The 27,036-nt window shown below is 43.4% G+C and overlaps 1 protein-coding gene and 1 long non-coding RNA gene across 8 annotated transcripts; both read right to left on the bottom strand.

Annotated features, from left to right (window-relative positions):
• Positions 1-6,007: 6,007 nt before the first annotated feature.
• On the bottom strand, positions 6,008-10,325 carry LOC136549475 (protein SEEDLING PLASTID DEVELOPMENT 1-like). The gene is made up of 9 exons (XM_066540770.1): positions 9,594-10,325; positions 9,070-9,284; positions 8,758-8,908; positions 8,447-8,638; positions 7,983-8,145; positions 7,537-7,838; positions 7,118-7,294; positions 6,869-7,027; positions 6,008-6,514 (listed from the first exon to the last, which is right to left on the bottom strand). The coding sequence occupies exons 1-9, from the start codon at positions 10,026-10,028 to the stop codon at positions 6,212-6,214; spliced, it is 2,097 nt and encodes a 698-aa protein (XP_066396867.1). The 5' UTR covers positions 10,029-10,325; the 3' UTR covers positions 6,008-6,211.
• Positions 10,326-17,955: 7,630 nt separating this feature from the next.
• LOC136549474 (uncharacterized) lies at positions 17,956-24,157 on the bottom strand. 7 transcript variants are annotated; one of them, XR_010781921.1, is made up of 10 exons: positions 23,698-24,157; positions 23,351-23,411; positions 23,074-23,132; positions 22,349-22,405; positions 21,534-21,571; positions 20,882-20,976; positions 19,945-20,062; positions 19,485-19,528; positions 19,140-19,318; positions 17,960-18,582 (listed from the first exon to the last, which is right to left on the bottom strand). It is a non-coding gene; the product is annotated as an uncharacterized lncRNA (long non-coding RNA). The 7 variants fall into 7 exon arrangements; XR_010781920.1 differs by having other exon boundaries at positions 17,956-18,582; positions 19,945-20,976; XR_010781922.1 differs by lacking the exon at positions 19,485-19,528 and having other exon boundaries at positions 21,534-21,651.
• Positions 24,158-27,036: the final 2,879 nt, after the last annotated feature.

The following is a 27,036-nucleotide window of genomic DNA, read 5'->3' as shown; positions in this document are numbered from 1 at the left end:
AGGTGGGATCATCCTCCATTTGAAATTTCTCAGTGTTGTACACTTCATAATCAGCAGGAATAGCTGATTTTCTAACTCTTTGAGACCTTCTAGGGGCCTTCATATTTGGCACATCTTTTGTTTGAGGCTGTTGTTGCTCCCCCTCATTTGTGACAATAGGTTCTATAGGATCCTGAAGAACATGTCCCTCATCATTATTCATTGTTGCCACAGGCGGGATAACAACAGGTGCTGGCACCACAGTATCTTGCACTGTCGGTGCAGCGACAGCAGGTAGTGAGAAAATGGCTCATGAATCATCGGAGTGGGCGCATACACCCGCTTCTCTTCAAGGTCAATTTCTCGAGCTACCATGCTCCCCCTCATTATTTCATCCTCTAGGAAGATAGCGTGTCTCGTTTTCACAAACTTTGTATGTCTATCTGGATAGTAGAAACGAAAACCTTTTGACTTTTCTGGGTAGCCAATAAAATGGCAACTCACTGTTTTGGGATCTAGCTTCCCAGTGTTCAGGTTAAATACTTTAGCCTCAGCAGGGCTCCCCCCCACACACAAGTGGTTAAGTGAGGGTACTCTTCCTGTCTATAACTCATATGGTGTTTTGGGCACCGATTTACTTGGTACTCTATTAAGAATATGAATGACGGTTTTTAACGCCTCCATCCATAGGCTCAATAGTAAGGTGGAGTAACTTATCATACTGCGCACCATATCCATCAGGGTACGATTGCGTCTTTTAGCTACTCCATTCTGTTGAGGTTCGTCCGGTGTTGAATACTGGGCAACTATGCCATTCTCCTATAAAAATCTTGCAAAATGTCCAGGAACTTGGCCATATGGGGTATGTCGACCGTAGTACTCCCCTCCACAATCAGACCTGACTATCTTAATCTTTAAATTGTGTTGGTTTTCAACTTCTGCCTTAAATATCTTAAATTTATCCAATGCTTCTGTTCTTTCTTTGATTGGATAAATATAGCCATAACGGGAGTAATCATCTATGAATGTTATGAATGAATCATAACCATCCACACTCTTTACAGGAAATGGACCACAGATGTCTGTGTGAATAATCTGTAGAATTGCTGTGCTTCGTTTGGCATCTTTCTTAATTTTCTTTACATACTTTCCTTTTATACAATCTCTGCATTATTCTAAATCTAAGAGCTCTAATGGAGGAAGAATATCATTCTTAACTAGTCTTTCTATTCTCCCCTCGAAATACGACCTAAACGACAGTGCCATAATTTCGACAACGCATCGTGAGCTCTCTTTCGTTTTCTGTTTACATCCACAAACGAGGATACATTCATATTGTCGCACGCAACGTTTCCATCATCGCATACAACATTCACATCATCACATAGTGATAATAAATAAAGCTCATTTTATAAGATAGCATGACCAACACATGCATCATTATATGTTATCTTACATTTACCATTTTCAAAATGGCAATCATAACCATCGTTGTCCAAACATGAAACACTAATCAAATTCCTCTATAGGGAGGGAACATAAAGAACATCTCTAAGTATGAGTTTGAAACCATCAGCTAGCTCTAGAGAAAGATCGCCAACGGCTTCAACTTCTGCTTGGACTCCATTTGCGACTTTAACGTGTCTTTCGCTTCTTTGCGTAGTCCTCGTCGAAAGGAATCCCTATAAAGAATTAGCAACATGAACAGTTGCACCTGAGTCAATCCACCAAGTAGATTTTGAATACTGTACATACAGGGATTCATTTATGAACGTAATAATGTTCTCATCTTTCTTTGCCATGATCATCTTTAGATAATCGGGACAATCTTTCTTATAATGTCCCATCTTCTTGCAGTGGAGACATTGATCTTTCTCTACTGTGAACTTGTTTTGCTAAGGCTGATGCAGTATGGGATCCTTTCCCTTTGACTTTGAGGAGAAGTTGGCATTAGTATTCTTTTTCTTGTTATCTTTCAGATAATTGATAGTGCCACCATTGGCAGCTTTCATTCTCTCCTCCTCTTACATACACATAGCCATGAGCCTCTCCATGTTCCATTTCTCGGGCTGTATGTTATAGTTGACAACAAAAGTGTCAAACTCGTTTGGCAAGGAAGCAAAAACCAGATGGATAAGGAACTCATCCTTGAGAGCCAGATCCATTGGTTTTAGCTTGGATACCAAATGGCTCATCCTTAGTATGTGCTCTTTAATGCCACCATTGCCTGAGTATCTCTCTGTCACCAGCTGCTTTATCAGTTGGGTAGCATGTCTTTGAAGAGCCAGTGAACTGACTCTTTATTCTTTCTAGATACTCAGTGACGGTGTCATACTCTGGGATTGAGCCCACAATTGCAAGCTCAATCGTGTTCTTTATCACAGCCAAACACTTCTTGTTGGCAGTGACCTATTTCCTATGCTCAAGGTCATAGGACATTCTTTGAGATGCAAAGTCCCTCTCTCTGGTTGCCCAGGCGGCATCAGCCTCGTTTGTCTCCCGCACCGGTGCCACAGGCTCTGTGGGACACGGTGTGGTGACTATCCAGTCCACCTCAGCGAGGATGAAAGCCAGGTCGATCTTTTTCTTCCACTCAATGTAGTTATCACCTTTTAGAGTGGGGATCTCTTTGATACAACTCATCAAGTTGTATCCACCTGAAAACATAATTCAAATAATGTGAGAACATAAATGATAACAATAACAATTGCATGCCTTATTTCCAACGTTAGTTAAAATTAAAACATACAATTGTTCTCTACATTAATTCTACATCACTGTTGGGCAGAAATAGAATTAATGCAAGACAAAACATCATAATATTGCCATTAATCAACGTTGGTCAGAATAATAACAATATTATAATCAATTAAAACATATCTATTTTTCAAAATTAAATTCTCCCGTTGGTTCGAATTTAAAAATAAAAATTACATCTTTAAATACGCAGCGGAAAATCATTCAATTTAATGAATTTTACCCACAGGAAAATTCTCTGTTCTATTTTCTTTAAGCCATTTATTCATTTTCTAGGAAATAAATATTTACTGGAAAAGGAAAACACAAAAAAAAGATTCGTTTCATCACTGTTCACTCGACCCAGCCAGCAAAACATACCGGCCCACCTCCCTGCGCGGCGACCGGCCGCACCCAGGGCGCAACCTGGGCCTGGGCCGGCAAAGTCGCTCGACCGCGCGCTCCCGCCTGGGCCGCGACGCTGGCCCGTTCGATCTCGGTCGTCCGCGCCGATCCGACGACCGAGCGGGCATTTCGCCTGGAATAACACCCCGACGCTGCACGCCCCCGAGGAAACCCTAGCTCATTCTTCTCGGCCCTCTCTCTCTCTCTCTCTCTTCGCCTCACTCCGCTCTCTCTTCTTTCCTCAGTACAGCAGCACCAAGAGACGAGCAACAACGGCGAGAGTGAGCAGAGAGCCCTCCGACGCCGTCGCTGGCCCCCTCGCCGTCGTGCGCGCTCCCCAGTGGGTGAGCGCGTCGCCATCGAGCGGCCTGGCCGCGGTGCCCCTGTGGCTAATTCCGGCGAGCAGCTCCCCCCGGGTTCAGCCCTCTTTTCCCCGCGCATCGTTCTGCACGATGGCGAGGTAATCCCTCTGGGTTTCCCTCTTCCCCTCCCCCTTCTTTGGCTCTTGTTCTCTTTTGGTTCGGATTCAACCGATTTGGGGATTAGGGTTAGGGATGTGCACTGTTTTTTTCTTTTTCCTGAATTGATTTTGGGTTTTAGGGTTCGATTTTGACATGAAAACGAGCCCTGCTTCTTCTTTAACCCAGTTAGGGTTATGGTTCATCCGAACCCTCCTCTTTTCTCATATCCGAAAGGATCAAAGTTAGGGTTTAACCGAACCCTTTGTCGGCCGAAACCCTCTTCTTCTTCTTAGACCCGCACTGGATCTAAACATCTTAAGCTAGACCTATACCTAAACGAGGCTCTGGTACCATTGTTAAACTGTTGGATCATAGGGATCATAGATCTAGCCATAGACTTGTCCTATTCGGTATAAAAGGTGAAGCAGTAGATCCTAATACATGTAGAACGAACTAGAGAGAGACAGGGAGATGGTGTTGAACCTGACACCGAGGAGGGGGAGGGTTCGGTGGCCGCCATCGGGTTCGTTGGTGATGTCTGCGCACGGGCAGCGACGGTCGGTGAAGATCGGTCGGAGATGCGGTGCTGGTGGTGAAGATCGACGGCGGCGCAGAGCAGCGGTGGAGGCACTTCCCGTCACTGACTGCGCCCTTACTTAGATTGGGTTTAGGGTTTGTCGGTGGGGAGGTCGGCTCAAGTCAACCTCGTGATTAGAGACGTCGGCCCCCACCTCTTTATATAGCGCAGGATTACAGGGGCCCTCCAGCCATGGTGGGCTGGGCGCCCCCGATCAGGGCGCAAATCAAAGGCCCAACTGGACCGTTGGGTCCAGTTAGGTTAGAGATCAATCTAACATAACCCAGATCTGCCAACGAACGCTACCTTATTGTAATAATAATAATAAAGGTGTTATTAGATGATCTTAAAAGAATAGTCACACTATTGCTGCTCGTTTGACCTTATAATATAATAATAATATGTTCCATTGAAAAACTTCGGTTCCAAATAGGTCTAAAAAGCTACCTTATTCTATCCGTGCATATGGTGAACTGTGCTATATTAAAAAAAACTAGATCCACCGCCTCCTCTTTCTTCACAACGACCCGCGTAGTCGGATCTCACTGCATTGCTCCGTCCGTCCACCCGTCTGCCAGGGTTTGTTGAAAACGCATGCTGTAAGCGTCTGTTTTAGATGTTTCAAAGGTATGTTGCAAATGTTTTATATGGATGTTACAAAAGTGTTGCATACGTTGTACACATATGTTGCAAGCGTTTGTTCTCATGTTTTATCTGTTTTTCAGACTTATGTTGCTAGTATGTTTATCTGCATGTTGCATATATTTCATAAATATGTTGCAAGCGTTTTTATCTGAATGTTGCATATTTTTTGCAATGGTTTTGAAGTGTTTTTCAGGAATTTTTACAAGTGTTTCAGATGCATGTTTTAAGTGTTTTATTTGTCTTTAGCGTATGTTGCATGTGTTGTATCTGGATATTTCAAAGTAGATCGAGATGTTGCACATGTTGCAATGACGCTGGGGGCTGACGAACAATGGCCTACCGCAGGGCTTTGGCTCCTTCCTCGCGCGGTGCGCATCGCCCTCTCCTCTCCCTCCCCTCCCCTCCCCTCCCCTCCCTTCCATTCTCTCAATCTTGATGCGGCAGTTCAAGCTCGGCGCGCCCTGACGAGCGTGATGCCCGCGTAGGTTGTGGCCCGACGAGCGCGCGGAGGTGGTGGCCCCGGGTGGGCCGACGGCGGCGCGATGCCCGTGTGGTAGCCCCGCAGCAAGCTAAGGTCCGCGCCGTCCACTCGTTACGCGTGGGAAACAGAGCAGCCGTGGGCTTTCATCCAGATGTCCGGGCACTAGTCCTCCCAATAAAATAAAATAATACCAACCATCAGATACATCCTCGGTATGATGGATACAATAGGAAGATTTGCTCGAGGACGCTGTACAAAAAAGCATAATCCCAATACTGAAAAATTAAATAATGACAACACTACAAATAATTAGTACTGTGCTACTTAGCGCTAGGACCGAGCAAGGTGCACAATAACATAAATGCACAATGACTTCCGTCAAGCAATATAAGTTCACTTGAATTCAGACCATTAGGATTAGGATATCATAGATGTTATATATAAACAACACAAGATTGACATTATTAGATTAATTATGAATAATACTTTCACACCATATACTTTTTTAAACTTGAGATAATATAACTTTATAGATATTGCTGGTCAAAGTTTAAAAGGTTTGACTTAACGACAAACGTAGATTGACTTATATTTGTGATCCAAAGAGTATTTAATTGCCCCTTGGCTGGGAAGCAGTAGAGTGGATGCCAAACCAAAACAAACACAATAATAGCAGTAGAGTGGAAGCAGTAGATTCAGACATGCCAACATAAGCATGTGAGCTGACCTGGCTAAGACTCCAGAAATGAGCGGATTTTATTCCAGCAAAAGAATGCAAGGCAATTACAGTTAGCTTTGCTCTTTCACTTCTTCAACATTCAACAATATTTACAACACTGCATAATGCTGTACAATAAGAACAACAATGAGGGGGCAGGAATGATGTACATTTTCGAGAGTGGTGATCAGACGGTCAATCTAGACAGGTCACTTTGGCAGAAAGGGCAGCCGAGAAAAACTTGAGCCGCCGCCATTCTCACTGACGATCAAATCCGATCCGGTTTGCTTAGTGGGCTTTGATACTCCATTGTCTTTACTAGAACCCTTCTTGGTTATTTTCACGGGGAGAATCTGTAACCTTGAATTGGAGTCACTTCCAAAGGTTTCAGCAAGTAACTGGTAGCTCTCTACGAGCTCCAGCTGCCGAGCAACTATTTCTGAACATCTTGGGAGGAGCTCAACCGGCTCCCCGCCTGGAATAACAATGTACTCGATTGCAAGCCGAGCCTCCTGCATGTGTACAGAGTACAATGTAATTGTTATGTGACAACGCTAGTTTGGTGTTTAGAAACAGATATACAGAGACATCAATATTATATTAATGTATTGGCAGAATATCAGAAGTCATAGTATGATCATAGCATGTAAAAACCCATTCTCATCGTGGACATGGAATCATTCGTATGAATAAGATCATCCGTGTAGTCAACATTTCATAGTGATTGAAGGAAAAAATTAAATGAGAAAATAATGTTCAATCAGGAAGAGAAATTATATTACTAACAAAAGACAGTCAATTTTGCAACTAAAACATAAAAGCATTTGAGTTATCTTTCAGAGGCAAGTATGTGGTAAACTGATTACCTCCAAAGCATCAATTTCCTCCAAAGATGGCGTACGTATCGGAGCATCATCCTCAATCTCTATCTCGCCCTCCATAACCTTAGGTTGCTTACTTGATGATCTGTTGTCCCTTCCAACAATCATTCTGATAGCCTTAACTATTTGAGCCATCGTATTAGTCTGCCATTTACAATATATAAAAAAAAGAAGTATGTTAATGCAAGCATAATCAGCAGTAGATAGCACAAAATCAATGTATCGTGTGATAACCTTAACAACAAATATGGGAAGCTTGTGGTATTTGGCAACATTGTGAATCCAAGGATTCTGCTTCATTTCAGAACTTGATGCAAGAATCACATCGGCTGCTCCGATGTCATCTGTTACATCTAGTTCATCATCAAATCCCATCACTGTTGCTACTTGCAGTATATCAGCTTCTGATATCTGGCAGCAGGAAATAGAAATGCCATGAGCATTTTGTTTCTTCGTTACATTTATATTAATGGCAAAAATAAAATACTACATGACTTGTTTGAGAATAAAATAGGTACTGAAAAATTAGTGTTCTCTGTTATTGAGGAATATATCATAAATAAAATTCAAGGCAGCTTATGTGTTAGGTTACTAAACTGAGGACTAAAACAAAAGTAAAACCAAGACTTCATGTTTTCCATCTCTTCATTTACCTGGTATGTGTATACACGGACTAGAGACTTTCCAGGCACAGATTTCTTCCCTTTTGCTTTCCTTCTGTAAACAAAATCATCACCAAAATTATCATCCGATGGCATACTCTTGATTTTTGTTTGCCTGGAGGCAGCAAAATCCTCACTTAAGTTGCTTTCTGATGATATTGACTTGGTGACCATATCTTCCTGATATAGTGGCAGTGATTCTATTTCATACTCTCTATCAGGTATCACCAACGGCATTTCTGATTCCGTAGACTTATTATGCATCTTGCGAACTTCAAACTTAGGTGGCTTCCCTGTAGCAGAGAGTATAAAATTAAGTGAGTTAAAGGGCATAGAAATAAAGTTCAGATCTTCAGAAGCCTGAAGATGTCAATGACTCCTAATAATTGAGGTGCTGACCCATGAGGTTTAAAATTGCTAAATAGTTGGGAAGTTACCTGCAAGAATAGCATCCACTGTGGCATCTAACTTGTGATGGACTCGACATTCAGTTTTGGATATCATCTCAACAGCGCATGAAAATGTAGGGGGTCCTTTTCTCTCGAGAATGGTTTTCTGGACTTTCCGCTTTTTTGCTTCCTCATCACCAAGAGTCACACTCTACATAAGAAACCTCAGATTAATATTTCCACAAACAAAATACTGAAGCGATTGAGTTGATATAAGGTAAAATGCCAATAGGGCTCCACAATTGTAATCCAGTTTAAAAAGGAAAATATGATGAAGTAGGTAAACTGGGATCACCGCTGCTGCTTAGAATATAAACCAAATTAAAATCTACTATGTGAAGCTTCAACACAAAGTAATTGACTCTGGCACTTTAATGTCCCTTCAGAAGGTTGCTAAGTTCCAGCAGCATGCAAATGCATTGGGTAAAGAGTAATAGAGGAAGAAAATGCACCTCAATCCCACCAACAAGCATTTGCAAACAAGGATTTTTAATTATGCTCTCGATTGTCACCCCGTGAGCAGTTCCAACTAGTTGAACACCTCTCTGAGCAATAGTGCTAGCTGCCATTGCCTCAAGTTCTGTACCAATCTCATCGATAACAATTACTTCTGGCATGTGATTTTCAACTGCTTCAATCATTACCTGCAGAAAACAAAGTTTCCTTTGTTTCACCACACTTGAGAGTGAAGTTTTTAAGAAAAGGCTCGAGAACTCCTAAGCAAATAATTGAATTATATCAATGAATAACTTTGAGGACCTACGTTGTGCTGCATAGTAACTTTGGGAACTTGCATTCTCCTAGCACGTCCAATGCCAGAGTGAGGTACATCCCCATCACCTCCTATTTCATTAGATGTGTCCACTATGATCACGCGTTTCTTACCTTCATCTGCCAAAATTCTAGCTATTTCCCTGTATTTTTTAAAAGCATCATCATTCATTAGCATCACATTACAGTACTCATCAAACAATCTTTGATCTATAGATTATAATACCAAATTATTGAATTTGACTGCCATTACATGGAACCATCTGCTGATCTGGAGAAGCGACATGGATATTAGGTGCTGTACCTGATCAGAGTGGTTTTCCCAACTCCAGGAGGTCCAATCACCAATATTGAACCACCGCTCACCACTAGGTCACGGATCATCTCTGCACTGCCGGATATAGCTCGACCGGCACGGCAAGTGAGCCCTATGATTTGCGCTTTCCGGTTCCTGATAGCGCTGATCCGGTGCAACGAGTGATTGATCCCAGATCGGTTGTCCTCGGAGAAGTCACCTACCTGCAAACCAGCACCAATCTTCCAAATAAGCAAAACAGAGACTCCACAAGCGGAACAGAGTGCACAATGGTTGGCCTAAAGCTACTTCGAGCAGATAGGGGCCAGTCATAGCAATAGCATGCATCGTGATCTAGCGTTCAACCACTAAGAAAGCAACCAGTCCATTTGAAGATGCTCCAGAGGCACTAGCACGCCGCCAGGCAGAGAAAATCTAGTAGTTTATTTGGGGATCGGGGGGCGGCAAAAGTAACAAGTACCATGGTGTAACGCCGAGTGAGAATTAAATCAGCTCGTGCCTCGTGCAGCTACCTTGGCGACGGCCTGGCGGAGGTCATCGGCAGTGACGACCTGGTCGGAGATGACCCAGTCCCCGGACGGGAACCGCGCGATGGGGCGGCGGCCGAGGTCCATGACGACCTCGACGAGGTCCCGCACCTCCTGGTGCAGCGCCAGCCCGCGCCGCATCCTCGCGGGCACCACCTCCAGGAACGCCTCCAGCTCGCCCCGTGCCCCGGGCGCCGCCGCCGCGGTCGCATCAGGCGCGGGCAGCTGGGCGGCGGCGCCCCGTGACGGCGCGCACAGCCGGTCCCCGGAGGGCCGGCGCACGGGCGGCTGCTGCTGAGGGACCGCCGCGGCGCGGGGGCGCGCCCAGCTCCCCCGCGCGCGCCGCCGCGGCGAGGCGCGGCACGCCGGGCGCGCGCGGAGCGGGGACGGGGACGGGGACGGGTTGAGCGCCCGGAGCATGGCGCCGGTCGGCTAGTGACGGCGCAGAGGAAGGTAGGGAGGTAGCTGGGTAACTTGGGGAGGCGGGAAATGGCGCGCGTGGGTTATATGTACAGGGGTGGGATATTTCGTCGAACAGATGGCGCGCAGGGGCCGCGGGGAGGAGGTGTGGAAGACGAGAGGGAATCGGAGGAAGGAAGATTCGGTGGGAGTGCTGCCTGCGACCGCGAGCGAACTGGAGGTCTGGAGCATAGAGCTCCAATGGCGGGGACGTGAGGGACTCTTCTCGGCGGTTAACGACCGCGCACTCCGCCATAGGCGCGGCTTATGATGGACCACCACCACACTACTTCTGTTCCTAGTCTTTTGGAGATAGGAGGCCTCTATTTTGCTCACATGATTTTTGTTTTTTTAAGGTAAAATTAGGCCTGGTTTAGTTCCAAAAAATTTTCACCCCAAACTATCACATCGAATCTTATGGCACATGCATGGAGTATTAAATATAGACGAAAATAAAAACTAATTACACAGTTTGGTTGGAAATCGCGAGACGAATGTTTTAAGACTAATTAGTCCATAATTAGCCATAAGTGCTACAGTACTAACATGCGCTAATGATGGATTAATTAGATTTAATAAATTCGTCTCGCAGTTTCTAGGCGAGCTATGTAATGAGTTTTTTTATTAGTATCCGAAAACTCCTTCCGACATCCCGAAACATCCGATGTGACATCCAAAAATTTTTATTTCGCGAACTAAACACACCCTTAGCTATGGGACACCGAAGAGATGTATAATTAGCTAGCGAACACCATAAACGTGTTGGTGGACATTACAAAATTATAGTTCTTTGTCCGGAGACACCGCATTTATTATTTTATTCATTTTCAGTTTCGACGAGAGAGAATGTGAGGAAAATATTTAAATTGCCCTCGTCTCCAACCTCTTTACCTGAGCTCTTCACCGCGCCGTCACGAGTATGACTGTGCATCGCCGCCACCATGGCGCCGCCCGGTGAGGCCGCGCCCTCGGCCAGGTCGTGAACCCCCGACGAGGTCACGCCCGCCCCTGGCCCTGGCTGTCGTCCACCATGCCCCCCCCACCCCCCCGCGCGCGAGGTCGCGCCAGGCCTCGGCCATGGCCGCGGTCCCCGGCGAGGTCGCGCCCGCCCCCCGTGCGGCCCTGCTCCCCCGGTGAGGTCGTGAGCCCACGTCCAGGTCGCGCTCGCCCTGGGCCATGGCCGCGCGGCAGGAACGGAGGGGGCAAGCCATGGGCGGCGCAGTAGAAATGGAGGGAGCGGTTGTTCACGGCGGCTTGCAGCTCTACGGACCAGCGAGCGCCCCGCGCTGTCGTGCTGCTGGCTCAGCCCGGCGCCCCCAATCCCCCACGCGCACACATGGCTGATGGGCAGAGGTGGAAGAGGACTTGCAGGGGCAATTTGGTGTATTCACCGCCCTTTCTCTCTCCCGAACCACGAAATGAATATTATAATGAGCATGGTGTCTAGTGGCAAAGAATCACTATTTCATAATGGTACTGGGCATAGTTTGAAGTTGGCAGTGTCCAACAGCATATTAGGCGTTTGTGCGGTGTCCCTAAGTAAAATTTGCCTTGTTTTTTTTATGGAATTTGACCAATTCTGCAGATGCCACTACCACCACCAAAAGGGAAGCTCAAGTAACCTGTCAGAGGATTGAGGTTTGGAACTTGGCTTTACAGGATCATGGTTATTATGCATCTGAGTTGAGAAAATAATAAATAGAAAAAAAACTAAATTTGGTCCTCCAACTACTGAAGTTTTATTTTAGTCCTTAAACTTCAAAACAAGACAAAAGTTATCTGATTTGTTAATATTATCCATTTTTCATCTGTTCGGGTTTTGGCCGCGTTGGTGGCCACATCATATATATATATATATATATATATATATATATATATATATATATATATATATATATATATATATATATATATATATATATATATATATATATATATATATATATATATATGTGATATGATGTGTCAACCTTCCCAACAAAGAATAGAAGTTAATTAAGGTTTAAGAATGAATTGCAGTAGAGGCGGAGAGGAGAGTCTAGTGTAGATTGTGAGTGTAGACACAACCTTTTTCTCTTTTATTCTGTTTTTCAAATTTTGTTGAGTATACTACAAAGGCTGTGTCTGGAGAGCTTTTTCTCCTAGAAAAGAGGGTTTCTTGTATATTTCTTAAAAAATGAGCTGAAGGACGGAAAATGTAGGGCATTAGTATTGCAATTGGTCACCCTATTTTTCAGCACTATTTCAATAATACTTGTCAACGAAGGAATAATTTTTTTCCTCTCATAATAAATCAGCATCAGCATAAGCAGCAGCCAAATTCCAGTGAAACGAACAGGGCCGGTGTCTTTTGTTTGGCTTTGGCCTTTTGGAGTTCAAAGATCAAACGCACCTCATGCTCTCTTATTCTCTCAATGGTTGGTTTGTCTTTAAGTCCGAGCTATCAAAACGCTTCTCATGGTATGATGTCGTCAAGTATTTTTTGCAAGCTCAAACTGCCCCATGTCATCCACGTTGAGTACCTCTTGATGGAGGCATGGAGCAATTGGCGTGAAATCACTTTTTTTTTCTTACGTTGGTGAGGAGTTCCGTCGGTTTTCAAAAAAAAAAAGCAAGAGCTCGTGGTCCATAGGCCATGTCCAGGGAAGATAGGTTAGGAAGGTGGAGTAGATGCTGGAGGGCTCCAGGCATCAGCGTTCTGTGGCTGAGAGGAGCTGCTTTTGGGGATTGGTCTCTGTGCCAAGTGCCAACCTCTCCCTTTGGCCTCTTGTGTCTTCTTCTGCTTTGGCACGCTTCGTTAATCAAAAAAATCAAAGGTTGCTCCTCTCTTGCTTGTTTACTGCTCCAACGCGACACCTTCCCCTCCATCTCCAGAGTCCAAAACAGACTAGAGGCCCTCCTTGATTCGACAAGCCATCCTACACTATACGTACTGCGTGGAAATTGCATGGGCGCCGCGCTGTTTGTAGAAACGGTTTTCTCCTCAACGGTGGGTGTGTAGTAGGTGGGCCATTTTCAACTAGACACGCGTGCCATTCCCAACTAGACACGTGCACGCTGTCCAGTCAAAACATAGCATTTTATTTTTTTTTAAAAAAATTGTTTGGATACCTTGGTAACTAGTTATCTAAAAATAGTTCAAATTTCCAAGTGATACGAACATGTCACTTAATACGTGGATTGATTTTTAGCAAAAAAGACGTTAGTTGTTAGCCCATTAGCTATACCATTAATTACTAGGGGTAAAAAGATTTGCAAATATCATTTTTAGCATCCAAAACCATCTATTTCATGCAACTATTAGCTAGATCCAAACATTGCACGGAGAGTTGCATGATGCTAATCTCGGGGCCATGTTTAGGGTCATGTTTCGATCAGTTTTGGATTGTTAAAAACCAGTTTTTGCCTCACTACTACATAAAATATTTTCCACAACATTGCGACCCGGTTGCCCGCCTCGGTTATTCGAGGCAGGGCAGCCGGACAGCAACCGCCTCGGTTAATACATTAACTGAGGCGGGCATTGTAAAATAACCGCCTTGGTTAATAAGTATTAATCAAGGTGGGCATTGTAAAATAAACGCCACGGTTAATAAGTATTAACCGAGACGGGCATTGTAAAATAACCACATCGATGAATCATTAACCGAGACGGACATTGTAAAATAACCGCCTCGATAAATCAGACCTAGCCTCCACTAGCCCAAGAGGCCCAGTTCTGAACACACACATATTATATATATATATATATATATATATATATATATATATATATATATATATATATATATATATATATATACTCTGGACTAGGGTTTTCAGCCTTAGCTCCTCACTCCCTCCTCAGCTGCACTACTCTCTCCCTCCGGTCTCCTCCCCAGCCTGACGCGCACTCCTCGTGAAGTCGCTCGACGTGCCCCCTCCCCTCCCGGCCCCCGACGCGCCCCTCCCCAACCCTCCCTCTCTCCTCCACGACGGCTCCTGGCGGTGGCGCGCGGTTGCCGCGAGCGCGGGCCCGGCTCTCGGCGGTGGCTCCTCCCGGATCTAGCGTCAGGCAGGGCGCAGGGCGGCTCGGCCCCTCCCGACGGCACGGAGCAGCAGCAGCAGCAGTGGGTGGCGTCGCGGATCCGCCCTCCTCCCCTACCTCCATGGCTCCACCGGCGGGTGGCGTCGCGGATTTGGTGGGATGGAGCCACCATGGCGCGGATCCGCGCGGAGAGGTGGCCTCCGATGGCATATCCGGTGGGATGAAGGGCCGGCTCCCCAGGCACCGCTCCCTAGGGCCAGCGACATCATGCCTCACCCTCTTCTCTCCCTCACTTTCTCTCGGTGGCGGTGGTGGAGGGCGAGATTCGGCGGCTGGAGGCCGGATCCGCGCCCGTGGTGGCCGGATCTGGCGAGCAGTGGGCAGATCCGACGAGCGGGCGACCTCCTCCAGCGACGGCGGTGCGGATCTGGCGAGCGGCGGTGCGGCGCGTGGATGGGCTTGGCAGGCCCGTGGGTGGGCTCGTTGGGCTTATCCACGAGCTTTTTTTTTATTTATTTAATTAACCGAGGCGGACATTTGAACTGCCTCGGTAAAGTCATGATTAACTGTGACCTTTCCACCGAGGCGGTTCGAAAAATCGCCTAGGTTAATACTATTTGCCCGCCACTGTTAAATTTTTCTGCAGTAGTGCCTCTAGCTTCTAAAATCTAGATTTTGAGTAAAAATTGGTGACGGTGTTTGAATCCGCCGGTTTTTAAGAATCTGACTTCATTTATTGCTCTATGGATAAAAAAACCTAACAAAAGCTGGGCATCAATAACTTCTTAGTTTTTAAGAATCCGACAAAAAATAGCTTTTTTGAATTCCAACAAGTTTTCAAAAGCCAGATTCTTAAAAGCTGACAAAAACTGAATGGATCCAAACAGGAGGCAGATCACTATAGCTATTTCACTAAAACTCTCCATGCATGAAATCGATCACGAATTTTTGTCCACACATGCATAGAGAGTTGAGAGTATTCCGATGCGATCAGGGTTGCTGAGCTGCTTTCCTTCTATTGGTTGCTCGCGGTGCCTTTCACATGCATGGTCACACTTCCCCTCGCACTCGGCGAGGCCGCATGCGACTGAATGTGAAATTCATGACGTCGCTCCATATGATGTGGAACTCCACTTGACACTTGGTATATATATGGGACTTGACACTTGTATACAATGATAATTCTTGTGGACTGAAATCCAACTGTTTGTGCTTGCTGCAGATTTATTACAATCAGTTCTCAACAGGGCAAAGGAGCAAGGGTTGTTCAATCTCCCAATCCCTCTTCTGTATACTAATGACTTCCCAATCCTTTAGTATGCTGATGGCACTCTTATCTTTATGGAAGGATGTGCTAGACAATTGTTTGTGATGAAAGCCCTTCTAAACACTTTTGCTAATTCTACTGGTCTAAAGGTGAACTTCTCCAAGTCAATGCTAGTTCCAATTAATCTCTCGGAGGAGAGGCTTCAACATCTTGCTGCCACCTTTGGCTGCTCCACTGGTAGTATGCCTTTCACCTACTTGGGGCTCCCTTTGGGTACTTCTAAACCAAGGGTTCAGGACTTCTTGCCTTTGGTGACTAGATGTGAAAGGAGGCTGGTCAGCACCTTCTTTTTTCTTTCTCAAGCTGGGAAGCTTCAGGTGACCAACTCTGTCTTCACATCCCTTCCCATGTTTTTCATGAGCACTTTCCATCTTCATTCCACTGTCAGGGAGCAAATTGATAAATACAGAAAGCACTGTCTTTGAAGAGGGTCTGAAGAAAACAATAGAATCAATGCTAAGGCTGCTTGGCCCATGGTGACCAAGTCAAAAGAAGAAGGTGGACTTGGGGTGCTGGACCTCAAAACCCAAAATGAGGCTCTACTCCTAAAAAACTTTCACAAGTTTTACAACAGAGCTGACATCCCCTGGGTGCATCTTATCTGGGAGAAATATTATAGTAATGGTAGACTCCCTAATCATGTCAAGAAAGGATCATTCTGGTGGAAAGATGTCTTGAAATTGTTGGATAAGTTCAAAAGTATGGCCTCAGTTTCAGTGATAGATGGTGCTTCTTGCCTTCTCTGGAATGATTGCTGGATGGGTCAACCACTAAGATTAACCTTTGCTGAATTGTTCTCTTTTGCCAAGAAGCCTCTCCTTTCACTCCAATGTGCAGCCTCAGTTACTAGCACCTCCAGTTTGTTCAGCCTTCCTCTTTCAACAGAAGCATTTGCACAATTTCAGCAGCTCAAAATCATCCTACAAAACCTTCAGTTGTCTGATGGTGTTGACACTTGGATGTATATTTGGGGCAGTTCCATTTTCACCTCCAAGAAAGCTTACTGTCAGCTACGTGGAAGAAGTTGGTCACACCAAATTTATAAATGGATTTGGAAATCCTCTTGCCAGCATAAGCGCAAGGTCTTCTTCTGGTTACTCACTAATGACAGGCTGAGCACCCGTAACATTTTGAGGAGGAAGCACATGCACCTTCCTTCTTACAGTTGTATGCTTTGTTCTTCGAATTCTGAGGAAATTGTTCAGCATCTTTTTTGGGAATGTGAAATGGCTCAAGCCTACTGGAATCTTGTTGGCATCACAGTTAATTTAGATCTAGACCCTTTGTAGATCTTTGAGAGCTTCAAAATGCAGCTAAATGTCAGTTTCTATATGGAAGTTATCATCATTATGAGTTGGAGTATCTGGAATATTAGGAATGATGCCATTTTCGGAGGACTCCCGGTTACCATTCAAAGGGCTTCAGTTGTTTTCAAGAGGACTTTTGCATTGCTCCTGTGGAGGGCTAAAAGAAATACTTTCCTTCAATTGAATTATGGCTAGAGTAATATCTGTAATTGTCTTAATCTTCTTTGTTTCTTTTTTTGTTTCCTGATTTTCTCTCTGCCTCCTGCCTTCCATGTAACCTCTTGTAAAACTTTTGTTTTTTTGTTAATCTCCTTGGTTACTTTAAAAAATTTTCAGTAGGGGCTTCCCAAGTCCCTCTTGTTCCCTCAAAAAAAAGAAATGGAATGGGAGTATATATATATGGGACTATGGGAGATCGGAGTGCAACGAGTTTGAATTTCCTTTTTTAAGCAAAGGCATGATGAGCCCATGGTTCCATTGGTATTGAGGAGAAAAGAACAAAGTTGACAAAGACATAGTGTGTTGTGGAGATCGAAGAGAGACATATACAAACCAATGGACCACTGAGTCTAAAAAAAGATAGTCTTGCTCTCATGGCTATATATATATATATATATATATATATATATATATATATATATATATATATATATATATATATATATATATATATATATATATATGTGTCAACCCTACTTAGTAACCGGGTACTGCTGAGTTATTTGGTACCCAACGTCGACGCCCACGACCCACGGGCGCGCCAGCACGGGGCTCAAACGAGCTTTTTCTGTTTTTTTTCTTTCCACTTCACGTGGTCGTCTCTCACCGGCTTCCAGCCGTTTTTTTCCCTTTTTTCTTGCCTCGTTTTTTAGGGTTTTTTTACCACGTGGTTGGTTTTCCCTTTTTTGTCTCAATTTTTTTAGGTTTTTATTTGATGACGTTGTTGATTTTCCTTAAGCCTGGTGGTTTTTTTGGACGACATGGCTTGAACCTTTTTTTTTTTTTTGGAAAGACAGATTTTATATTGTGATAGATGAGGGAAAACAAAAATCTCAAACTAAAATGTAAAGACGTGATTTGATGCATTTATGATGGCACTATTCATAAAACAGGTTTGTAATGGTAAAATGAATCATACGAGACATTTCAAAGCATAAACCTTTTTTTGCCAAAAACATAATTTTTTTGATAAATGAATCGTGAAAGAAGATTGCAACACAGTTTGCAATTTTGAATATATATATATATATAGTTTTGTGGCTCTGCCTGAGTTATTCCACAAAATCACATGCAATTTATAGCAGGTAAATAACCTTCTTCGGATCATAAATATTACAATCTGTAAGGAAAAAATATTACTTTTTTATAAAAAATTATACAATCTGTGAGGAAAAAAAAAACAAAACTAATACATCCCTCTCCCTTCTGTCGCCCCTCTCTAATGGCCACCAATTGCTTCACCTGTCAAAAGAAGCAGAACAAAAGAAAACATTAAAAAGAAACTTTCATGATTATAGAGTAAGCAAAGCACTAAACGAACTAGGCATTTGTAGTTTTTGCTGCATTTGTAGTTAGATTCAACAGAATTGGCTGACCCGAACTGGCTTTTACCTGAACAAACTGAGATCGTCTCAAATGAAATATAAACTGGGCAAATGTCGACAAAATCAGTATAGTAAGGCTCCAAAAAAGAAATAATAACTACAGCAAGGTGGCAACATTTTATTCTATGATACTATTTTCTCAAGTGAAATAAATCCATGTATGTGGTAATTGGTAAAATAATCTAATAAGTGTCGTCAAGCACCTCAGTGTCCATCTTAAATGAGACTAAGCGTGCCATGACTGCAATAGCTGCAATTTGATCCAAGCCATCTATTAGCTCCTAAAGCATGTGTAATCTATAATGTTCTAAAACTAGCAGGACTCCCGGCAGCTGCGTGGGCTAGCAAGCATAAAAATGTAGCATGAGAAGGCAGCAGTAACGTAGAAAACTGTTGTAAATTCCCGTAAACAATGCAAAGCACACAGTGAAGAATAAGCAATTTGACTGTGCATATTATGAGCCTATTTCTGCAAACTCCATTCTTCCATTGAAATAATGTACAGAAGGAAACTGTAGCTAGGTTCATAGTTTGAGATTCAGCAGCAAGTATAGAAGTAGGGAAATATTCACAGGAAGAGCTGACAATCGGTCGTAGCTATTTCCTACAAAAACGAAGACATCAGTCAGAGGAAAAACATTTTTTCCCCTAGGCTGGGCATATAAGATGGGAAAAACAATGTGTATGTGAAGCAAGCCATGTGGAAAGGGATCAACAATTATAAACAAAATGTGCATATTGTTGTTGACAGTAGTAGCAACATATCAGGTGGCCATACAAAGAGTATAGAGGAGCAGAGTTTCATACTTCCAATGCATTTTTTTAAACTGCATACATGCATTTTGAGGTATGCACTGTAAACTTCAGAGATAGGATGCAACTTTGGCAGTATCTAACTTGGCATAAATAAAATGAAGCCTTCCCTTCGGTGGATACAGGCACTGAAGAAATCTGTTAGCTCCCATATTACTTGTGGAAAGGGCATCCTATAAAGATCATATAACATAAGTAGCTGCTAGTATCAAATAATAACAACAATAGTAGCTCGGTAGTTGTTGGAATTTGTCAGCGAAATAGCTTTTCAAGAAAGAGAGAGATTTCTTAGCGAAGCTAAAGTGGTTGAACACTCTCAAGTTGACGAACATTCCAGACCTGGCTTGCTAGGATATGCATTGACAGTGCCTTTGAAATCCATCCTAGATGCCAAGAATCAAAATAGAAAAGCAATCAACTTTGGCACTGTTCATCATGTGCTGACAGCGACACTTCTGCTTTTTTAATCTTAGCATCAAAGATGAATATCAATCTGAATTGTTGCGGCTACACTTAACTTTAGGTGTACTAAATACATGATTTTTGAGATGATTTTTGAAACATTGTAACATGGTATTTTAGTCCTTTAGCTAACGAGGGTGCCAGCCTCCCTAGGCGCCATATGATTTTCCATTTGGCCCCACCTTAATTATTTGTCACACTCCAAAACTGAAGACGAATCTTGAAAATTTTAAAATGACATACTAGGATAAACCAATACCACATAATTTAAAATGGTAATAAGAAGCCGAATCTGAAAAAATTTGGAAATACTAGTACAGTCTGGCAAGATGCTCACCTTTGAGGCCTTCTCTTTGAAGCTGTGTTCTCAAATGAAACACAAAGCGATGATAGAAAAAGCATCAGTTGTGTTCCCTTGCAATGGCTTCCAACACACAAATAGCCTTCATGCAGACCTGAAGTACACAAATATATTGAATACTAATGAACCTCTAATGAACTAGTGGAAAAGCTAACTGGAAATGCTTTGATTAACAAAAGGCCTGCAGGAACCTATCTCCATGCAACCTAACTAGAATGCAGGAATCTATCTGCATGAAACCGATTAATAAAAGGTTCCTATGAAAACTATCAGTCTATCATATGCATGAAACCTAACTAGAGTGACAGGCAGACAAAGAATCTATCTGCACACCAATCTAGGTAATGTCTCCTTTTCAATTGTGATCGCTCCGTGTGTTACTTTTTTATTAGCTAAATAAGTAAATAGAATGACAGTTCATAAAATTCTTCAAATGTAACACTTAGAAACATAGTATTAAGAAAAAGACTTTTGTACTGTTGAATTTATTAGGAAAAATTAAAGTATCCAAAACTATTTCATGAAAGTATTTCATTTAACAACCAGAAAGAAAAACTCCCTAAGCATGAAAATAATGGAAAGTGGGTGTCATTCATCAGAGATAATCTGAATTTTATTTACTAAATTTGTCCTGGGCCTATGAATACACCAGTGGAAGGGCACATAAATCATGGAGAAAACGAACATCAAGGGTGCGCCACACATTTATTTAAGAACATAACCTTCAATTCAAGTAAGCTAGTGAACAACTAGAATGGGCTGCCAAGTTGCAGGTAAAAGGGAAATGAGGGTTGTCAATAGCAGTAGAGATAAGATAAAATTGCAATGTCACTCCACTGAAATGATTACATATAAACTAACTACTGACTACACTAGATATGAAAACCAACTTTTGCTCCTAGTAGCAGTTCACCTTTGTCATTTCTGCTCCACTGCATTCTTTCATTTATAAAAAACCTGGCCAATGGCATCAAATGCGATGCTATACTTGGAAGAATATTTTCAATTCTGAGCATTAGAAAATTACGAGGCAGAATCAGCATAACCCATACTGAACCAATAACAACCACCGTATACATGTTCGACAATCAATTTCTATTGACAAATAATGGTAGTTCATGTACCAAGAATTGTTTCAAGGAATCAATTGTGTTTGTCAAAACCAAGCCTGTAAATCAAAAGGCTTTGCTATGAAATTTACAGCAAAAAAATATGTTTTCTTTTGTAAGCACTGAGCACCACTACGAACAATTGATTCCTGGAATCAAAGAATGTTACCCAAGTGCGAATAATTTTATTCCCCTGAGAAATCAGCTGATAGAAGATGTACACAATGGCAGCAACTATACAACCATAACCACGACAGGAACATGTTATAAAGATGTTGTCGGGTTTGCATTCGGACAAACAGATGGTTCTAACATGTGCACAGTCAGTCTAGTTAACAGGTTGATATCTACAGATTTCTGATTCTGACAAGTTGATACCAAGTGAACACACAAAGAATGAATTTTACAAGGAAATATAAAGTCGACAAAGAGGATGCTGAGGAGCAGAGGGCATACACAGTCTTGGAAGCTCCTCGCCTTGGAATGAAATTGTGCTGCACCAAGGAAAGAGAATCAGATAAAAGAAGTTCTCAACCTTGAAATTAATTGTACATAGTAGTTCATCACATGCCATCTGCATACAGGATTTCACAAAACCTTAGTTATCTGCAACCAAACTAGCCTACTCATAAATATTTTATATATCATCCACTAGCCCTTACCCTCAAATAGCATATACTGGAATAAAAATTATAATAAAAAGACAGAGCCATGGCATATGAAACAATCTCAAATGGAAGCAATAATTCCAGACAGTTTATTATGTCCCTAATATATTCGCTTTTGGTAGAACATAATACAAAATATAACTCTGTAACAGGTCCTCTACTGCATTTAGATATAGTCAAGCATCAGAGTGTTACCAGAAAATGGTCAATCTAGGTTACAGTAAGATAATTTAGTTAATTCCATACATTCAATTTCACCCTGCTAATAAAAACAGAGAGTGCTTATATGAAGTGAGGAAACGTAAGGTAGGCATATAATAGTCAATGAATATTCTTTTAAGTAATCTAGCTCCAAAGAGCCTTGTCCCTGTAGCAGCATCCCTAAATTTTTAACCTCAAATAGAAGTATATTGGAGTCTATTTCTAAATTTTCTGAAATTTGAATCATGCTTGTACTTAGAGTAAATCCTAAGAAACTAATTCTACATTACAAATCTTACATTACACTCCTAGCAAGTTTAAATGTTCAATCAAGTTTAGAGCTCAGAAACTAATTCCATTAGAGTAAAAGGTAAGTGACAGGAAGTTCCAACAAATCCTTACCAGTGTCTATGTTTTCATTTTCCTAATTACTGTGTTGGGATCTTTGTTGAGCTTCTCCTGCAACAAAAAACATAGAATTTAAAAGGCACAGTTCCTGGATGTATTTGATTTTCAAGATGGTTATTCTTACTTAACAATCTCATTCATTCATGAGATAACATTCCAAGGTAACGAACCATGGATACAGAATTTAAGAAGCATGTTCGGAAATCTATGTTTACAAGCTGAGTGAATTAATTAAGGGTTTGGTTGCATTCATAAGAGAAAATCCGGAAATGCATACAATGATTAGGAAAACTATAAACATTTTATAGTCGCAGGTGGTCCAGTCCTATGAGTACAATGTGCTAGTTCTCGTTAACCTTCTTATTGTACTTACATCAGTTTGTAAGTATTCACATTCACACAGAATTAGTGCTACACAGAATTTATAATCAGTTCAGTAGAAAATGAAAAATTGCCATGAAAAACTAGGACATTTAGCAATAGAAGATAAGGCCGTCATGCATGCTCTAGGCAGCCAGGGTTCACACAAACAAAGATAAGGGGGCAAGTTGAACAATAGTGCATAGTCACAATGAGTAACAGTCAGAAACCTTGAATCTCTAATATCAACTAGTGCAAATATAGATCAACATAGATAAATCATAAAATCAATGGCGAATTTTATGACTGGTGGAGACAGCGATCAGTCCAAACAAGTGCAGAGCATTCTCCAGGCATACCTTTTCGTCCTAGCTGCACACCACTGTTGCTGATGGAGTGCAGATGAAGCCGACGTCTCCTGCAGGTGGAAGGCTAACTAAAATTAGCAAAAACAGCCATAACTAGTGCTAATGATTTGGAAGCCAAAGCATCCATAACTTACGTGTAAAATTGGAAAATTAGCAAGCTGAAAAAGAAGCTAATTTCCAATTGAAACAAATGCAAAATTTATACTCTTGTAATTTTTGAAGCATAATTAGCCACACAAACAAAATCAGTAATAGTAGAAGAAACTACCTATGTGAGCAATCATGGAGAGTAGATGGATGAGGATGCTTTGATGGCAAGCGCTTGTGATCTGCACAAAAAAAACAAAGAGAGAGAAAAGAGGATAAATAACATTGATGAAACTATTAGCTCGAACCAGGAAGCATAATTAATAAATATTCAGATCAGAGTAGAGTGGATTTTGAAAATAGGATGCAGATCTCTGGGATCTGACATAGATCACAGGCAAGTAGAATTTATAGATGTGACTACACAAAAAAGGAATTGACTTTATACTACAATCTCTAACGGAACTAAAATAGGAATCAACAGCATGTCCAAACAAGCGAAGCAAAGAAAACAAAAGGGAAGACAACCTGGGGGACTGGATGCCATCTTTGGTTGTGGGAGAAGGCGCCGATACAGCCGGACGATGGGGATCACCCGATCCATCACTAGCGCAGGGAGGAAGGCTGAAGTCGTCAAACGTCGGGAAGAAGGATGGGGCGGAGGAGCGCTGCAGGGGGCCCTGTGGATAAAGCGTTGTCGCTGCCTCCGGTGGAGATGGATGGAAGAGGTGGTGGATCGAAGGTCGGAGTGTGTGGAGCTGAACGGATCCGCCGCCACCTCAACAGCGGCGCACATCGCTGGGGAGCGGCATAGCGAGGCGGGATGCTAGGGCACACCGGCCGAGAATGGCACGGAGGAGCCCTAGGCAAAGGCGCAGCTAGCAGTGGGGAGAGGGAACGAACGGGCGGTGCCGGCGAGGACCAAGCGGACGGGGTCTCGAAAGAAACCGCAAAAAAAAATCCTGTGTGGGGGCGGGGGAGCTTAGGAGCTCCCTGCCGCTCGACATCGTGGGTGGGTGGGCCGGGCCTGTGTCACACCCAATTTTAAGGATAAAATTGAATGCACAATACTTATGTGTGCCCAGGAAATAGTCACACATACAAGTCGACAAATCATATAAAGTATCATCACGGTGTCTCTTACATCAGATCCATAATACAACTTAGTCTTACATCACACAGCGAAAAATACAAGATAATAAACTCTCGTGGGCTTCATCATAGGGAAGGTCAACTGGTTGACCACAAGCCTAAAAATCCTCCGAGAATTCCTCATACCCGTTGTCATCTATTACCCATCCGGGATTTTTATCTAAATAAAGAAAATAAACAAGTGTAAGTACATCCCGTACTTAACAAGCTAACATGGGGTTATGAAGCTCAAAGAGGGTTGACACAGGTTTACTACAGTTAGCATTTTTAGTGAGTCAAGCTTTTATTCTCAGGTATTATCAAGTTATGCTTAAGCTCCCATTTAATCCCATAAAAACATATATCAGTGTCAAGTGTACCATATATCATCATAGAACAACTTAAATGATCAACAACAAGTATTCAGTTATTCTGTGAGTTTTTCGGGCTGCTCGTAACCATGAGCACGGCTGTTATAACAGTTTATTACCCTCTGCAGAGGTGGTGCACATTCACCGCGAGTCGTGATCCCCATATGCCCGGGTTAATTACTCCCATGTCACTGCCAAGGTGAGCGGGCAGGGTACACTATGAAGCCATTTCATAGGTTTCCCTAACAAGTTAGGGCCGCTAGGTTTCCTTGGCAGGCAGATGTAGGAACCCCCCTTTCCTATGGCACATATCCATCGCGGCTATACTCATAGGAACAGAGGCAGCCCTATACCCAACGTGGCAAGGCCCCATTTACGCCAAAAAGGTAACCTCTAACTAGCTAGAAAAGATCCTATTACTGAGCTAAAGTCAGAGCCATATTACTCTCCCAGTTACACTGTCAGTCCCAGCTTTTGCCGACAGATAAGTCCTTATGGAGAGCTGGGAGCAACATGAACAAAGGTCATTTGCACCTTCGCCCTATGGAACAGTTGTTATGAATCATGTTAAACTCTTAGTTCCATAGTATCATTCATCATCATGTATATCAAGTTCAGTTAGAGCACTAGCAATCTACCCATATGCATTTAACCCATAGGAGACAAGGAACAAGATAAACAATCACTAGGATGTCCTTACAGGTATCAAAATTAGACACATGCAAATGAGTAATTGATTAAAGTGAAATAGGATATCAAGGAAGGCCCATGCTATACTTGCCTTGGTTCACAAACTCGTGCTGGTCCTACAGGTCGTCGAAGAATTCTTGGTCTCTAACGTTTTCCTCACCGTCTGAACGCGACCAACACAGCAACATACAACATTCCAAAAGCATTCATGCAAAGCAAACATTCCTATCATTAGAACAGTATACCAATAGTATTGAAATCAAGATAAAATGTTTGTAAACATAATCTATGTCTCGCTACGATCACGTCAACGCGAAGTTCACGAAAAACGGAGCTAAAATGCGAAAGTTATGATTTAAACAGGTTTTCCTATAGCCATATATTTAATTAAATCTAAGCATGAAATTAAAAAGTTCCAAACTTGACTAACAGTTGTTCTAACATGTAGGTTATGGAATTACGAAGCTAACGCGATTTGAATGGATCAATTCGGAGTTAAAACGACAATTTTATAAACGAAACAGTTCAAATGGCATTTCTGTAAATACTGAAAACGTATTTTTGACTTAAACCGTGAAGTTTACGCTTGCCAAACGAGATTGCACGTTCGGGGAACTACGCCTTGGACTACGGGTTAGGACTTAGAAAAGTCCAGGGTCTCTTATGCAAATCAGCCACGCGAAGGGGTATCGGATGATCTCGGCCGTCAGATCATGGATGGAGGGCTCGGATTAGACCTGGGGGGGAGAGAAGGATTCCAGCCGGGCACAGTGACGCCGACGGTGAGGCGCCATTGCTAGCGGCGTGGAGGTCTTGGTCGTGTGCGGTTAGGGGGCTAGGGTTCACCAAATGCGAAACCGAGAGCACCGATGAAGGCGGGGGAAGAAGGGGGTCTCGGCCATGCCGATACGGCGGTCGGGAACAGCGGGTAGCGCGGTGGCCGCCATGGCCGGTGGCCAAGGCTCGTGGAGCTCACGGCCAGGGCTCGAGAAGCCAAGAAAAGAAAAAGTAGGGGTACTGGGAGATAGAGGGAGGCCAGGGGGTTCTCACCGCGGGGAGGAAGGAGGACGGGGAAGCTCGGCGGCGGCGGTCCGTGCGAAGGAGAAGACGGCGGATCCCGGTGACCACGAAGCGGCGGTTGCGGGGCTTCCTCGGTGCTTGGCGAGCGTGAAGACGAGAGCGGGGAGCAGTAGGGTGCGTGGGGGAAGGCTCAGCTGCTATTTGTAGCGGCCGGGGCGCGAGGGGGGGGGGGGTGCTCCCACAATGTCAGTCGTGGGCGGCGGTTGCGGCCAGGCCAGGCGCGGGCGGTTCCGAGCCGCGTGGGGAAGAAGGATGGCATCGACAAGCGGGGCCCGGGCGTCAGCGGCAGGGCACGGGGAAGCGTGGGTGACGGTTGCCTGGCGTGGTGATGGGCTGGCGCGGCTTGCTGGGCCGAGGCGCATGGCTGGGCTGGCGGTTGGCGCGGTGCTGGGCCGCGGGGCGAGGAGGAGAGCTGGGCTGCGGTGCTAGGCCGCGGGGAAAAGAGAGGGGGCCAGCGGGCCGAAATTCAAGAAGGGAGAGGGAAAAAGATTCTTTCCTTTTCTATTTCTTCTACTATTTTCCAAATCCCTTTTTAAATTCAAATTTCAATTCTTTTTGAAATCTTTAACAAATTCCAAGCATTCACAAAATGATA

This window comes from Miscanthus floridulus, chromosome 4, assembly GCF_019320115.1.
Source record: "Miscanthus floridulus cultivar M001 chromosome 4, ASM1932011v1, whole genome shotgun sequence".
Lineage (NCBI taxonomy): Eukaryota > Viridiplantae > Streptophyta > Magnoliopsida > Poales > Poaceae > Miscanthus > Miscanthus floridulus.
Note: the sequence above shows the minus strand (reverse complement) of the source record. Positions and strands in the feature narration are given on the sequence as shown.

Coding starts and splice junctions, on each gene's coding strand:
- LOC136549475 (XM_066540770.1), bottom strand. CDS start 10,028: ATGCTCCGGGCGCTCAACCCGTCCCCGTCCCCGTCCCCGCTCCGCGCG. Junction 8,909..9,069: donor GGGAAAACCACTCTGATCAG/GTACAGCACCTA, acceptor TAAAAAATACAG/GGAAATAGCTAGAATTTTGG. Junction 6,515..6,868: donor AGGAAATTGATGCTTTGGAG/GTAATCAGTTTA, acceptor GTACACATGCAG/GAGGCTCGGCTTGCAATCGA.